Source organism: Sceloporus occidentalis, unplaced genomic scaffold (assembly GCF_023333645.1).
Source record: "Sceloporus occidentalis isolate IW3139 unplaced genomic scaffold, rSceOcc1.0.p SCAF_2, whole genome shotgun sequence".
Taxonomy (NCBI): Eukaryota; Metazoa; Chordata; class Lepidosauria; order Squamata; family Phrynosomatidae; genus Sceloporus; species Sceloporus occidentalis.
In genome coordinates this window covers 2,137,047-2,153,898 of record NW_028316982.1, presented here as the reverse complement: position 1 = coordinate 2,153,898, position 16,852 = coordinate 2,137,047, and the positions used below count along the sequence as shown (strand labels likewise).

Below are 16,852 nucleotides of genomic sequence, written 5' to 3'. Positions count from 1 at the left end.
TTAGGAAGAAACACCTATTGATAAGAGCTGATCAAAAGTGGAACACAATGTCTCAGAGAGTAGTGGAGTCTCCTTCTTTGGAGGTTTTGAAGCCGAGGTTGGACAACCATCTGTTACAGGGATTGCTTGGCTTTTGTGTTCCTGCACCGAGGGCTAGGGCTTGAAGTCTCTCCCAATAATCTCTCCCTCTATTGTCTTTTTCTCTCTTTGGCATCTCTGTCTTCCATTACCATCCCAGCAATCTTGCAAAACAGTGGGCAGAAATAGGGATGGCCTCCTCATCACACACACTTTTCCTGTCTCCTCTGCCTGCGCAGTTCATGCACAGTCACATGAACACATTAAACCAGAGCCAGGATAAAAAATACACAGAAGACTGGTGAAGGGCGTGAAAAGGAGAAGTCTGGTGGACTAGAAAGATTCATTAAAAAACAAACACCCTTTTGGAAGAAATAAAGGGTTCAGGAAGAGTAGGGTACATTTCCTGCAATTACCAGTCCATCACCTGAATCTCAGAAACAGAAAGGGTAATTATACAAGTGGAAAAGATAGATCAAGGAGCTGTTGAACCTGTAATCTCAGCTAAAACAAGATTAACATCATTCCCTTGGGAAGATAAGCCACCTACTCGCAGTAGCTCTACTTTGTCTTCATCAAAATTCTGATTGTTGGCCCTCACCAAAGCCATTCCACCTGCAAGTACTTCTGAATTTGATGAGAAGCAGAACTAAAGCTGGATGCCATCTCCATGCTGATGATACTACACATCAGAACCTCAGGTGACCTCACTTCTGTTGCAATTTGGCTTTACAACTGCTAGTTTATTTAACACCTATACTCACGGATAGTTAAATAATAACCATTCTTGTTGTGTGCCTTCAAGTCATTGCCAACTTAAGATGAACCTAAGGTGAACCTAGCAAGGGATTCTCTGAGGCTGAGAATGTGTGACTTGCCCCTGGTTACTCTGTGGGTTTCCATGGCTGAGCAGGGAATCAAAGCCTGATCTCTAGAGTCATAGTCCAATGCTCAGACCACTATAATACCACATTGGACAGATACTACTAAAACAGGACTGGTTCTAGTATGAGGAATTGTGTTATAACTAAACTAGCTGGTTTATTTTGCTAACTTTAAGCTGTTGGTCAGTCCCTTGGAGACCTTGGTCAGCTGAGAGGTGATACATAAATACATTCAGGAAATATAATAAAGGTAAGGTAATATAATAAATAAATATAATAAACTTCAGCTATTAATAATAAAATTTAAAATCGCAATACACTGGTCAACAAATGATGAATTTATGTGGTTGAGAGATTAGTGTTGTTCAGAAAAACAGTGCTTTCATGGTGTCTGGACATTGTGCTTCTAGAAAACGTAAGGATCCAAAGGAGAAGGCTGTTGTAGGGAGGAAAAGCAAAATAACTTCACCATTCTTGATGTAAGTCAACCAAAGGAGGAGGTAACAGCTTTTAATTCTGGATTCTTTTTCTGTGTATTCATTAGACTGGATAAGATAGGGTCAATAACCAAACTGTTTGGCTGATCAGATAAGGTGACCCCATTCCCAGGATAAAATCCACCTCGACCCTGATAGAAACCAAGCAGTCCATGACTGTTTCCAATGGCTTCAGACAACTGTTGCCTGTGTCGTTTCGAGGCTTTACTCCATACCTTAAAATCCTGGTTAACAGGGAATATTACTCTTTCATAGGAGATTATCAGACGGATGAAATCAGAGAAGAAAAATCCAGGGGGGAAATGTATGCGCAAAAAAGAGACCAAAGCAAGTATAGAGGTTCATTCTAACCAGCAGGATTACTTCTTTTCAATACCACTTGTATCTTCCACAAATTTATTACTCCAGAATGCGTTCTCCTTATACTTCTTATAGAAAGACAGCATTGCATAGTGGTTTCAGTGTTGGACTACAGCTCTAGAGACCAAGGTTCGATTCTCACCACAACCACAAAACCCACTGGTTGACCTTGGCCAAGTCAAACGCTCTCAAGCGAAGGCAGAGCCAACCCAGCGTTGAACAAATCTTGCCAAGAAAATCCCATGATAGGTTTCTCTTTGGGTCACCATTTGTTGAAAGAGACTTGAAGGCACGCAACAACAACAACAACAACAACAATCTTTCTTGCCTTCTGAGTTTATCCTGGAACCTACATTACAACCTCAGTTCCAAAAGATCATAATAGCAGGAGAAGGCAGTACAGTACAATGGCTACTTCAAAAACTTGCCTGGTGAACAAAGTTTCCTTTATTCTCTTTGCTTAGCAGGAGAAAACACACACAAACAACTTCTAAACAACTCACCCTTTCTATTAAAGGCCTGTATGAGGAAGTGGGTCAGTGGTCGGTCACGCAGCTCTTCCGAATGGTTGATCAGGCCTTCTTTCACCGTCTGGAATCCAGACAGGACTACGACGGGATGATGTGTGATCCATATTGTGCAAATGTTTCCATATTCCTTAGAAAGCTGCCATTGGATCAAAACACAGAAAAGAAACTTCATATTTTAACCAAGTTATTATTTCAAGTTAATACAGTGCCTTCAAACTTTCTCAGCTTTTTGCCAGAGGTATCTGCGATCCTTTCCCATTCCTCCTCAAAGTTTTCCTTTCCATCTCAGATTTCTGCCTTTTATTTATTTCGGGGGAAGGAAATCAACTTGTCTTTCAGGTACACTGCCCCACAAGGTAACATCAGTACTCCAAAAAATGTGTGAAAATAGATCTGTCATTTAAAAAATGGATAAAGTGTAAAAGACAAATGAGAAAAACAGCAATTCGTTTGACCTGGAGGTCCCCGATGATGGAAGAAACAGCAGCTCATGCACTTGTTCTTACTGCTTTCTTGTCCATTAGGGTCTCCCTTTTCTGCTTGCTTTCCTTCCTTCTATCAGCCACCAATCCCAAAAGCTTTATGGGCAGATAATATTGTCCACTTCATACATGATTTATTAAATTGTAAAAGAAAAAGAATTCATCTAAGACTGAACTCCTCCACTCTCCTCCCATCTGCTCTTTAATGAGGCTGTAATAGGTCTCCTTACCATCCTTTGCTCTTTTAGCTTAGTTTGAAAGGAGCAGAGCAGACTATTATCATCCAAGAATGTGTTTCTTTCATAGACATTCTTCTCATTTCTATTGTCAGAAGGGCTGCCAGACCCAGAACAACCCAGATGTGAAGACAAGCAGCCACCCAAAGGGAAGGTATTTTTACTATACATCAAAGGAGTCACAGACAGAATAGGCAAAGTGGTGAGGAAGCACAACCTTCAAATGGTTTCCAAACCAACGAAGAAAATCCAGCAAATGCTGCGCTCAATGAAGGACCAGAGAGACCCTCTGACAGCCGCAGGAGTTGACCGCATATGGTGCAACTGCAAACATGTCTACACAGGGACCACCAAACGCAGTATTCAAACACAAATCAAGGAATACGGGAAACACTGCAGACTATGTCAGCCAAAAAAATCAACAGTAGCAGAAGAACAGGTTATAAACCATCCTGGGTACAAAATACTGTTTGATAACACTGAAATTCTGGAGTATGCCAAGAACTATCAGGTCAAAATGCACAGGGATGCCATTGAAATCCATAAACATTTGGATAATTTCAACCAGAAAGAAGAAACCCTTGAAGTGAACAAAGTTTGGTTCCCAGTCCTGAAAAACACTAAACTCAAGACCCAGCCCAATGCAAATGAAAACCATGCTGGGTCTGGGGTTTTCCCAGCAGAGACTGGGCTACTAAGTAAGCAGACACACATCCTCCTTGCCTGTCCTCCCACCCTCAGGCCTTGCCAGTCAACAACTAATAATAATAATAATAACAGATTTATTTCTAGCCCGCCCAATCACGAAGAATCCGGGCGGGTTACAACAATAAAATACAACAAATTACAATAGAGTTAAAAAATCAAACCCTAGACCTACCACCACCCCTCATTCCCAGTACTAAAACAGAATTAAACAGTAATAATATTAAAACATTATCAATCAATCAATCTTTATTAATGCTTAAGCCAAAGGCCATTCGCATGATAAAATATAAAACCAATAACAGCAATTCAAAATTATAAAATATTCCATCAGATAACATCCAGATTTAATACACAATATACTTCCAGTCAATTAAATAAGACAACGTTAAAAAAACAAAAAAAAAAAAACCACTTCAAGGTTTGGGTAAGATCATCCACCTAACCATCATTAAAAACATTTTTTTTAAACAAACATAAACGGCTTCAAAGTTTAGATAGGGCCATCCCCCTGACAATCAACTGCAATGTCTGCTATTACCCTTGCCCGAATTTTGATTGCTGCTGAAGCAAACAGTGAAACCTTATAAGTTACCTTAGAATCGATATCAGACAAGAGATAATAAATCTTTTCAGAAATGGTATTAGACTGTAAAATGGACAGAATAGATCCCATAAATTTAGTTCTTGGACCAGTATATAGTGAGCAAGAAAACAAATAATGAGGCAAATCCTCGATTTGTGGGGCTCCACAAATACATAAACGGGAATCCTTAGGTGTATGTGAATATCTACCATCAATCATGGCTGAGGGCATTGTTTGAAAGCGAAGAGCTGTAAAAGCCTGTCTAAGCTTTAGAAATGTAAGATTCCCTAGGTAAACAGCCATCTGATGGTCCAATTTATATAATCTAAACCATTTGGAAAATTTCGAATTATTAATAACCAGTCTATCCAGATGCACATCATGGTTAAAAATATATTCACGGAGTTTCCCTCTTGAATTCCAACTGGAAGAATTTTCAATTAGAGCAGGATATGATTCAAGCAGCCTCTGGTGTCTTGAGCTCCAGACTTTGCAGCTTGATAAATATTGAAAACACAACTTAGGAAAAACCTTAACCGTAGACTCTTTAACAGATCTCCAATAATTAAGTAAAGTAAAATGAATGCGAGCTCTAATGGAAGGGAGGCCAACCTCAGCCCGGACCAAGGCTGCAGGCGTGCCAGGAGGGAGTAGGAGCAATTTCCTGAGAAACATATTCTGGATGGCCTCTAGTTTGACCATTTGGGAATCATCCCAACCCCACACGGCAGCGCCATAAAGAATCTGGGTTATAACTTTACTCTGAAATATTTTAACAGCAGGTGCAACTAAATGACCCCCTGCCTGATTATAGAATCTAAGGATTGCTCCAATTGATCTCACAGCTACTGCTCTGCTAGCTTCTATGTGGGGCTTCCAAGAGAGGTTTTCTGTGAAGTAAATGCCGAGATACTTAAATTCTCTGCATTGTTCAATCTGATGACCGTTAATAGAACAACGAAAATCAGAGTGTCTTTTCCCAAAAACCATTACCTTTGTTTTATTATAGTTGATAACAAGCTTTTCCTTGGAACAAAATACCTCCAGCTTGGAAAGTAACCTTCTCAGACCTATACGTGTAAGTGAAATTAAAACCATGTCATCAGCATATAACAGAATAGAGATCTTTTTTGATCCAAGTGTAGGTGGAAAAAATTCTGGGCCAGAAAGTGCTGGGATGATGTCATTTAAATATAAATTAAAAAGTGTTGGTGCCAAAAGGCATCCTTGATATTAAAACATTAAAAACATTAAAAACATTGAACAACCAAAAAATAGGCAGAAACATTGGCGGGGGGAAATAGACAGATGAGGGGACAAATATCTCTATATCTGGGGAGGGTAACTAAGTTGGAAAGGCTGCCGGAAGAGATCCGTCTTGAGTGCTTTCTTAAAAGCTACCAGAGTGGAAATGTGACGGATCTCCTCCGGCCGTCGTTCCATAGTTTAGGAGCAGTAGTAGAGAAGGCCCTCTGGGAGACAGATGTTAGCCTAGATTTTTTTGGTTGTAGTAGATTTCTTCCAGAGGACCAACAACTGAACAATACACAGATTAACATGGAATAGGGTTGCCATAATTGTCCACTAAAAACCAGGACAAAATGTAGGACAAAATTTAGCCCAAAATGTAAGACATTTAAGGTCCTCCATTTTTCTTAAATGTCCTACATTTTGGGCTAAATTTTATCCTACAATTGTCCTAGATTTTGGGCTAAATTTTGTCCTGGTTTTTAGTAGAGCATTATGGCAATCCTACATGTAAACCACTCCTCCCAACCTAGAGTCACACAGTATGAGCTTTGAGTCTGCAAAGTCTCGTCCAACAGAACTGTTCAGGGTGGTTGAAGACCTAACTCAGATGCCTTCCACCTTGAACCCCTTGTTAGAGCCAACTAAAGCCTGCTGTGACACATTTAATAATTTTTTCGCAGGTAAACTCTCTCAGACAAGAGCTGACTTAGACGTGAGCATTATTGCAGAGACAACAAGAGAGATGTCCAGCGACTCTGTGGACAATGTTACACTGGATCATTTTGAGTGAAGTGGACAAGCTTCTTGGAAGTGTGGGGAAGACGACTTGCTCTCTCAATCCTCGCCCATCATGGCTGGCTGTCCAGGGAGGCAATGCAGTAAAAATACTGCTTCAATCTATAAGCAATGCATCCTTCAGGGAGGGTCACTTTCCAGACTATTTAAAACAAGCCGTGGTTAGACCACTGATGAAAAACCCTCCCTTGACCCCTTAGACAGAAATAATTTCAGACCAGTCTCCTTGCTTCCTTTTTTGGGCAAAGTGATGGGAAAAGTGGTTGCCTTCAAACTCCAAGCAGTCTTGGAGGAAGACGAATATCTAGACCCATTTCAAACTGGCTTCGGGACAGGATACAGAGTTGAGACTGCCTTGATCGCCTTAGTCGATGATCTCCGTCTGGGCATCGACAGGGGAAGTGTGACCCTGCTGGTGCTTTTGAACCTCTCAGCGGCCTTTGATACCATAGGCCAGTGATGGCGAACCTTTTAGAGACTGAGTGCCCAAACTGTAACCCAAAACTCACTTATTTATCACAAAGTGCCACGGCTCCCTGGCTTTCTAGTAAAAAAATTCTGGTGAACTCTGTGCTGGGGCAACGGCACACATGCCCACAGAGAGGGCTCTGAGTGCCCCCTGAGGTGTGCATGCCATAAGTTCGCCACCCCTGCCATAGGCCATGGTATCCTTCTGGAATACCTGAAGGAATTGGGAATTAGGGGCACTGCACTTCAGTGGCTCCATTCCTATCTCCTCTCGGGTAGATTCCAGATGGTGATGTTGGGAGACAGTTATTCCTCTAAAAGGGAGTTAAAATCTGGCATCCCTCAGGACACCATTCTGTCTCCCATGTTATTTAACGTTTACATGAAGCCGTTGGGTGAGATCATCTGGAGACATGGGGCGGGGTGTGATCAGTATGCTGATGACACCCAAATCTATTTCTCTGCTGCAGTGACTAAGGAAGGCATGTCTCCTTCCTTGGAGGTATTTAAGCAGAAGCTGGATGGCCATCTGTCAATGGGGATGCTTTGATGGAGAGTTCCTGCATGGCAGAATGGGGTTGGACTGGATGGCCTTTGTGGTCTCTTCCAACTATGGCCTGTTACAGACTGCCAAAATAAAGCTGCTTCGGGTCTCTTTGGAGGTATGCTGTTTAAATGATGCATGCATCCTAAGAATCCGGAAGCTGCACCAAAGCTGCACTCCAGTGCTTAGGAATGGAGTGTGGCTTTGGCGCAACCTCCGGACTCTTAGGACCCATGCATCATTTAAATAGCATACCTCCAAAGAGACCCGAAGCAGCATTATTTTGGCAGCCTGTAACAGGCCTATGATTCTGTGATTCATTACCTGACACTGAAGCAACAGCAGGCAGCTGTTTGCACGCATGTACTACTGTTCACACGCCCCATGGCTGCAGGTCACTCCCTCTGAGGAATATACCTGACATTGATCACATGGCTGAGCATCTCATTCTGACCTGACATGGTGCAACTTGTGATGGCAGTGGCAGGCAGCAATGGTGTCACTAAGGAGGTCCAGTGGTGCAGACCACACCAGGTTACACCCTCTGGAGTGTCACCCGGTGGAGTAGTACACTCCAGAGGGAGGCGGGCAGCTGCCTTCCCGGTCCTACACAGCCATAGTCATGGGGGCCTTGGAAGATCAGGGGAGCTGCTCAGAGGGCCAAGCATGGCCCCGACCTTGCTGCTACAGCACCTAGAATGGCACCGAAGCAGTGAGGTGGGGGGAGTGCCCTTTTGGTTCTTGCTCCTGGAAGCCCACCCCAAGACTGGGTGACACCCCAGGAGGGGACACCACTGATAGGCAACACAACAGGACACACTGTAAAGAGATGTCCACCATAGCTCCAGAGGTGTCCAGAAGAACTGGAGCAAAAGGTGACTTTTAAAAAATTGGAGTGGGAACCTGAAATATAAAAAACTGATCATTTTTTCTTATTCCTGCTACCAGATTAGAAGTAGCCAAATGTTGGAAGTCAGGTGACCTCTCCCTTGAGAACTGATGGTCTAGAACAGTGATGGTGAACCTTTTGCAGACCGAGTGCCCAAACTGCAACCCAGACCCCACTTATTTATTGCAAAGTGCCACGTCCCTCTGGCTTTCTAGTAAGAAACTCTGACAAACTCTGTGCTAGGGCAACAGCATGTATACCCACAGAGAGGGCTCTAAGTACCGCCTCTGGCATGTGTGCCATAGTTTCGCTATGACTGGTCTAGAGTTTGAGGTATGTGGTTGATGGAGAAACTGTCTGCTACAATGAGGTTTTGCATTGGCCACAGAAGGACTGACGCATTTCAAGAAAACTGGATGATCTTTATGTTGATCATCACTCCCACCAGATCCAGCCTCCTGCTTCATAGATGGATCTTTGGATATTGGTGAAGAGGAAGCATCATCTGCTGCTGTCTGAGATATTCACTGATATGACACTTCTCCTTTGTCTTTACAGCGCTTGAGGCATCCTACCATCAAATATGACAAAGACACTCAGAAAATAATGCACAATCAAACAGCAGTATGTAAACCTGCTCACAAATAACTTCCGTGGTACAATAAATGTTGCATTGATTTATTTATAACTTGCATTCCACCCAAAGCTGTAGCTCAAGGCAGCTTACTAGAATTAAAAGTGAATATGTGCATGTGAGCCATGCAACCTGACATGCACTCCTAACATACATCCCTCCATGACGCAACACCCATTGCTCTGGCTTCTGAGGGACAGAGGGGCAGCCAGGCACAGCGCCATCATGCCTTGACCCCATTAGATGCTATGATACCCTTCCTCCATATTCCAACTTCCATTAATGTGGCCTCTGAAGGGAGAGAAGAGCAGCCATGAATTACTAGAGTAAATCCCTTTGCCCACTGCCATTCTCTGGCATGCCGTGTCTTATAAAGGTTGAAAGCATGAGTACAGGAACCACCAAACTATTGATTTGTAAACTGAGATTTGTAAACATAAGTCAAAAATGACATGGAGGCACACAACAACAACAACAGGACTCTGAGGGCATTTTGGGCTGAAGACAGAGGCATAAATAATCTAAGAACGAACAAACAAACAAATGTGAATCTTATTATTATTATTATTATTATTATTATTATTTATAGCCCGCCTTTTCTCAAGGAAAATAACAACAATAATAATAATTTCTATGCTACCTCTCCATGTGATCATAAAACCAGAAAAACAATAAAATAATCCCACACTCCCCTGTTCCTAAAATAACACCTACAATTTACAATACACTTGTCCCTCCATATTCGCTAGAGTTAGGGGCACAAGACCCCCTTGAATGTGGAAAAACTGCAAATAGCAAAAACACCATGTTTTTACCTTAGAGGACCCCTCTCTAGGAATCTCTAGGTCCTTCAGGGGAACTCTGTGGTCAACATCTGACAGAACTGACCATAGGACTGCGCTGGAGGAGCTACAAAGGCCTAGTAGAGTATCCTCTCTAGGAATCTCTAGTTCCTCCAGGACAACTCTGTGGTCAACATCCAACAGACACTGACCATAGAACTGCGCTGGAGGAGCTACAAAGGCCTAGTAGAGTATCCTCTCTAGGAATCTCTAGGTCAGGGGTAGGCAACCTTTTTGAGCCGGGGGCCAGGTTGCTGTCCCTCAGACAACTGGGGGGCCGAAGCCAGGGAGGTGGAGCTTCCACCCCCCGGGGGCGGGGCCGCGTGCCAGGGGTGGAGCCTCCACCCTCTGAGGGTGGAGCTTCTACCCCGGGGCGGAGTTCCCACCCCTGGGGCCGGAGCTTCCGCCCCCGGGGGCCAGGCCACCTCCTCTTTGCCGGCCTCTGACGGGGCCCCAGGCCCTGTCAGAGGCCGGGAAAGAGCCGGCGGGGACCGCCAGCGCTGGAGGCCTCCCCATCTTTACCGGCCCCTGACGCCAGAGGCCTGCCGCCGCCGCAGGAGCCCTCCTGAAGGGCTCCAGCGATGGCAACTGGCCTCCCAGGGGCCCGCTGCCGCCGTCGGAGCCCTCCTGGAGGGCCCCAGCGATGGCAACTGGCCTCCCAGGGGCCCGCTGCCGCCATTGGAGCCCTCTGGGGCTATGGGCGCCGCCATTTTTTCACCCAAAATGGCGGTGAACTCTCGCGCGACCTCAGGGGAGGTCGCGTGAGACTTCACCGCCATTTTGCCGCCCAAAATGGCGGCACCCAGAGTGGCGAAAAGCTGCGACGGGTGGCTGCCGTGGCGGCGGCAGCAGCGGCAACAGCAGCCAGGGGCCGGTCGCCAGGCCTCCGCGGGCCACATCCAGTCCGCGGGCCGGAAGTTGCCGACCCCTGCTCTAGGTCTTTCAGGGCAACTTTTAGTTAAAGTTGACCATAGAGTTACACTGGATGACCTAGAGATTCTTAGAGGGAACATATTAACCAAATCCGTGAATAATCAAAGCCACAAATATGGAGGGATGAGTGTAAAATACTGTTAAAATCATTATAGTCAATAAACAATCATAGCAAGAGTTGGTCACTGTAATAAGTCTTGGAACAATCCAAGTCAATTCAAAACAGTGGGAGCAGCTGTGTCAGTGAACCAGAGAAGGCCTGTCAGAAGAGCTCCATCTTGACCGTCTTTTAAAGCTGTCAAGATTGGCAATGTAACGGATCTCTTCTGGCAGGCCATTCCATAATTTTGGCATCAAGTGCACCGCAGGGGAGTAGCTACTGGGGGGGGGGGGGAGCCAATATGAACACACAGCCTTCTCCCAAAGGAATTCATTCCTCCCCAATGAAAGTTTCCTTCCATACCCAAATTTCTAGCATTGTGACAACTGGTTTGAGCATTGGACTACAACTCTGGAGAACACTTGGCCATGAAATCTACCTTGGGCAAGTCATATGCTCTCGGACTCAGTGGAAAGTGGAACCTCCTTTGTATAAATCTTGCCAAGAAAACCTGATTATAGGTTCGCCTTAGGGTCACCATAAGTCAGAAATTGCTTGAAGGCACACACTACACACACACACACACACACACACACACACACACAGAGAGTAACTTAAAGACTTCTCTTAAAGATTTAGAAATAGAGATTACACAAAGAAAGGGGACAGACAAAGGTATCAAAGGAATACAAACACAGCAAACAGGAGAGTTCTGCCTGTGAATGGTTCAGTATCTCACCCTCTGCAATGCTAGAAATTTGGCAACTGAAGGAAAGCTTCATGGAGCGGTCAATTGTCCTTCAAATTATCACCTGAAGGGCCAAGTCCTCATTTTGCACACTCCTCCAAAGCTACACCTGATTTCTGTTCCCTGAAAGACAGCCAATTCCACTCTGGTTCCTTTTCATACATGGAATAGGAGGGACTGCCATAGAGGTTGGTCCCATTTCAGCCCATGTTCTGACTTCGCCCAAACGTCTTTAGGTTTGACAACATTGCTGTGGCACCTACCACACCTTCTTTGTCACAGGAAATTAACAAATGAATTTAGATTAATTTTCATGGGTACTATCTTCTTCTTGGTAGTTTCTACCACAGCCTACTTCACCCTATTATTTTCTAAATCTGAAGCAAGTGGGTAGCTTTCCCTCCTACTTGCTGGCTCTCCTACTCTTATTCTTGGTTTCCTTACCTTCAAGAGGAGCTTGAATTTGAAAAACCAAAGTATGCAAAACAAAAATTCACAGTTGGAGAGTCCATTTCACAGGGGAGAAAGGCTTAACCCTTATCCTCCCTGCTAGCAAGATACTTCCCCCAAAACTGTCTCATCCAATTCATCATAACATCATTTCATTGGCGTTCCACTTTAATCCTTTTAATGCTTGATCAGCAAGAAGAACTTAGAGGCCTTATCCAAAGATTATAAGATGTTACAGTTCAAGATCAATATGCTTAGGAAAATAGAAAACATGGCCCATGACTCTATGTCCTTCTGGCATTTCACAATTCCCTTTGATCTTTCTTTAAAACATTCATGTACACAGACTATTTATCGTTTCAATATCAAGGGCAGATTTTGACAATTTGGTTTGACCACAGATTATGGTAATGTAAAACAGGAATCTGTGAAACTCAAACTCATATCCTTCCTTACTGTAATTTGTCCTACAGTCTAAAGATGTCCTTTTTGTCATCCCTTCTGATTAACCCTTATTTTCCTGGTTTTCCTGATCTGAACATTTAGATCAAAAGATCAACTGCATTAGTTAAATTGGGTAAAAATGTAGCTCTGGTTTCTCTTTCACTGCTCTGTTACTTTTCTTTTGCTATTTTAATTTCAGTATATCAAACATGCTTGCAGAAAAGAAAGATACATTGATTAGGAATTTTGCTGGACTTGGACTCTTTCACTGAGCATTTATGCTAAGCAGTTCCCAAGTCCCCTGTATTTCAAACATTTATTTTTAAAATTATAGTCTTCACTTAGCATTTGATGTTGCTGATAACTGTCTTAGAAGAAATGTAGAGATCATGTAGCACCTTTGAGAATAACTGAAAGAAAGAAGTTGGCAGCATGAGCTTTCATAGACTTAGGGGCTGTTCAGACCAGTCTTAAAGGGGACGGAGTCAGGGAGTAGCATCCTCACAACGTATGCCCCAACTCCATCCTCATGGCGCCATGATGCTATGCACTACGGCACATGGCGCTCCTCCAGCACTGCACATGTATGATGCCCAAGGAGCACTGCCAAGCCACTGCAACTTTTTGCAGCTCCTCTTTGCACCGTGCAAAGGCCAGATCAGGGCGGCAGCATGTGTTTGTCATGGCCACAATCTGGCTGAAACGGGTGGCTGCATGCTGCCCCTTCAGAGCTGTCTGTACAGCCCCTTAAGTCTATTTCCTCAGATGCATTTGATGGAGAGGAAGTAGATTTAAGTCTAGGAAAGCTCATGCTGCCAACTTCTTTCTTTCAGATAGGGCCAGAACAGATGCATGCCCCCAGGCCACCTGGAAGCTACCCAGCTGTTTACATGGGCACCAGCTTCCAGGTGCTCTGGCGGCGTGGCATTTATACAGCGCACACAGCAGGAGCGCCATAAAGCTGGCTTCTAGCCTTGGCAGGATGGAAAAGCTGGCTTTTTGCTGCCCCCAAAAGGAGATGCTCTTCCCCACTCCTGTTTCAGCCAGCAAAAAGGCAGATTGGGGCTATGGCATGCGGTTGCCACAGCCCCAATTGACCTTTGGAAGGGTCAGCTTAAAACCCTCCTTTGGGATGATCTATTTTGCCCCTTAGTCTCAAAGATGCTACAAGATCTCTCTGCATACTGATTCTACAGACTCACACAGCTATATCATTGAACTTGGAAAGACGTACCTTCATGAGACTGTCTGGAGAAAGTCTGAGCCCCATCCACCACAAGCTTCCAAGAAGAGGAAGGGGGAAAGGGCCAGGCGGGTACTTCTTGCGAATCCAAAGGAGTTTCAGATAGGATAGAATTAATAAGCCCACTGGCAGAACAATAAAAATTGTCCAGATCCCAACCATTCTCTTGACTGTTCCTTCTCTGCTGTTGTACCTTTCCAGTATCCCCAGTTGGCACCGCTTTTTATAGTCTCCAAACTAAAGATGAAAAGACAAGGCTTCTTGCGCCATAATTAGCCACGGAAATGTGTTCCACCTTGACTTAGTTATGCGACTGCATTTATGAAGCTGGTTAACTCCTTTATGTATTACCTGAAGGAAGAGATGTTGGGGGATGGGAGAGATAGTAGTATATCTTGTTAGCAAAGGAATTAATATTTTCAAACAGAAGATGACCAATAACAACCAGTCTTCAGTCCTTCTGAAATACATGCTTAGTAAAAAGTATTTACCAAATTAGACTTAAAAGACATTTAGTTCTGAAGCAGATGGGCAGGAAGGAGCCACCAGAAGCTGCTCCCAGCCCGAGTGCCCCAGGTTTGTGGTGAACACACCCGAGGGTGCCTCCGTCTGCAGCCCCAAATAGGAGCAGAAAAGATCCGCTTCTTTTAATAATAATAATAATAATACATTTTATTTCTACCCCGCCCTTCCATAGGTATGATCAGGGCGGCTTACAAAATTATTAAAACATTCCAATTCCAGATAAAAAATACAATATAACAGTTAAAAACATTAGTACAAAAACGGGTTGGTTTTGGGCCAACTTAGGCAGACTGGCACAGCCCTGGGGCAGCTTCTGGGCACTCTGGAGGCATGTGTCATCTAAATGGCATGCCCCCAGAGTGGCCAGAAGCAACCCCCATCTGCCCATCTGTTTTGAGTCTTACTTTTGAGTAAGGATGAAGGAAAGAGCTTAACACAAAACAGATTTTAATTGCCCCCTGGGCACATTTGAATATTTGGTCATGCCATGGACTGGCAGGGGCTCCAGGAGTGTTTATGTGTTTGGTGATTGAAATTCTACATGCTTTCTTGTTTTCAGGGGGTGCTGGTATATCTGGATGATGCGCTAACCCCACATCAGGCTGGTGAGGGAGGTTTTGAAGCACCTCTAAGTCAGCCAGTTCTATCAGTGATGCCCAGACTTTGGTCCTCCAGGTGTTTGGGACTTCAGCTCCCAGAAGCCCTAACCAGTTTGTCCACCAGTCAGAACCGATTCTTTCTGAGGGGAGGGACAAATGGCAGAGATGGGGGGGGCTCCCATCCCTCCCCAGAAATGTCACACACACACACACACACACACACACACACACACACACAGAGTGCTGCCTTTTGAGTTTGTGCTTGTGACATGGGTGCTTTTTAAAAAAAACAAAATTAATCGATGAATCAATAAATTGATCTTGCAACTTCTTGGAAAAGCAAGTCGTTGCTAAGCCATTCTATCGATTTATCACTTTAATTAAAAAAAAAAACTTGCTGTGTTCCCCCCTTCTCCTTCTCTTCCTCCTGGGTACCTTCCTTCCTTCTTTCCTTCCTTCCTCCTCCTTCTCTCAGCAGCCTGAGCCGTGGGCAAACCTCCTCCTGAGCATCGATCGTCCTTCCTTCCTTCCTTCCTTCCTTCCTTCCTTCCTTCCTTCCGTAGCAGCAGCAGCAGCAGCAGCAACTGACAGGCTGGGATCCAGGAGGGAAGTGGGGGGAGGCTTTGCTTGATGACAGCTGGGTCATTGCATCGCCCCAGAGTGCACCTCTTCCCAGGGAAGGAGAAGCAGCCGAAGGGAACGGAAGGGAAGGGAAGGGAAGGGAAAGGAGAGAAAGAAAGAAAGAAAGAAAGGAAGGAAGGAAGGAAGGAGCAGGAAGGAGGGAGCCCCAGAGACACAAGCCAGCCTTCCTGGGCCTTTCCTCCTCTCGCTTCTTCCCCTCCTCCATCCCCAACTCAGGGGCTTCTCTCTCTCTCCCTTCCTTCCTTCCTTCCTTCCTTCCTTCCTTCCTTCCTTCCTTCCTCCTCCTGCCGTCCTGATTGACATATGAAGCAGCACAAATGGGAACAAAAATTGTGCCAAAAAAAAAACCCAAAACACCATGCTTACTCTGGAGTAAGGAAAAATCTTGTCGTAGTGGGAACAAGGGGCCTTTTGGAATCGATTTACGACACAGAGCCAAGCTGAATCAGAAACCGAGCCATCCTGCTGATGGGAATGAGCCCCTAAAGAACATTCTAGCTGCGTTGAAGGGGGAACCTCACCAGAGTCAGAGACAAGTGTAGAGGTTTAGGGGACTTTGCCAGTTTTTATAGGCAATTTATACTGCGCTTTGCGCTGATGGCCCTCCCCATTAAGCACCTGTTAAAAACCCAATGGAAACAAAGGGGGTGGAAAGAAAATAACCCAAATCCGGAATAAAAATCCTTTGGATGATGGAGTGCCAAGAGGTGTTCCAACTATTAAAACCCTTGGACCTTACCACACAGGGCACAGAAGTAGGGTCAGTTCGCATTGGCCAATGCGTCTTCGCATTATAACACATCGTTCATTCACACCCCGGCTCTCTGAATACGCTTTGCCGATTCCTATTCGCGTCATATCGCATTGTTCATTCACACCTGGGCGGCCTTCCGAATCGAGGTTTTGCGAATCGGCCAATGCGTATTCAGGCAAAGTGAGGCAAGTGCAGATTGGATAACCACACCAGCCCAATACAATGTGTATTGGCTGATGCGCATCGGCAGATTTGCGCATGCTCTGTGGGGCTCTGAACGGGGCGCAACATTTTTAACTGGGGCAAAGAATGAGGTCACTGTTTAGCGCATAATATCGCAAGAATTGCTGCCTTTAGCCACTTACGAAAGGGGTATGCACCATCTGTATATATGTGTGTGTGTGTGTGTGTGTGTGTGTGTGTGTATATATATATATATATATGCACACACATAAATACATACATACATACTTATATATAAAAGTGAGACGCCTTTTTTATGTGTACACACACATTTGTCTGTATGAATGTTTATATATATATATATATATATATATATATATATATATATGCGCACACACACATATATAGATATACACACATATACACATAGTGGTACAGGCAAAAGTGTGA

General features: G+C 44.4%; 1 protein-coding gene across 2 annotated transcripts in view; it reads right to left on the bottom strand.

Moving 5' to 3' along the window:
- Positions 1 to 15,406, bottom strand: part of LOC149317862 (cytochrome P450 2J2-like) — a 35,623-nt gene extending 20,217 nt beyond the window's left edge. Inside the window, exons 1-3 of one of the 2 annotated variants that reach the window (XM_089508579.1) lie at positions 15,259 to 15,406; positions 13,691 to 14,050; positions 2,323 to 2,485 (exon numbers count right to left, since the gene is read on the bottom strand). In XM_089508579.1, coding sequence (XP_089364705.1) covers positions 2,323 to 2,485; positions 13,691 to 13,861 — 334 coding nt within the window. In that variant the 5' untranslated portion in view covers positions 13,862 to 14,050; positions 15,259 to 15,406. Of the gene's footprint in view, positions 1 to 2,322; positions 2,486 to 5,351; positions 5,425 to 13,690; positions 14,051 to 15,258 lie in introns of those variants that run through there. The other variant, XM_089508580.1, reaches the window with a different exon arrangement.
- Between the last annotated feature and the right edge of the window lie 1,446 nt (positions 15,407 to 16,852).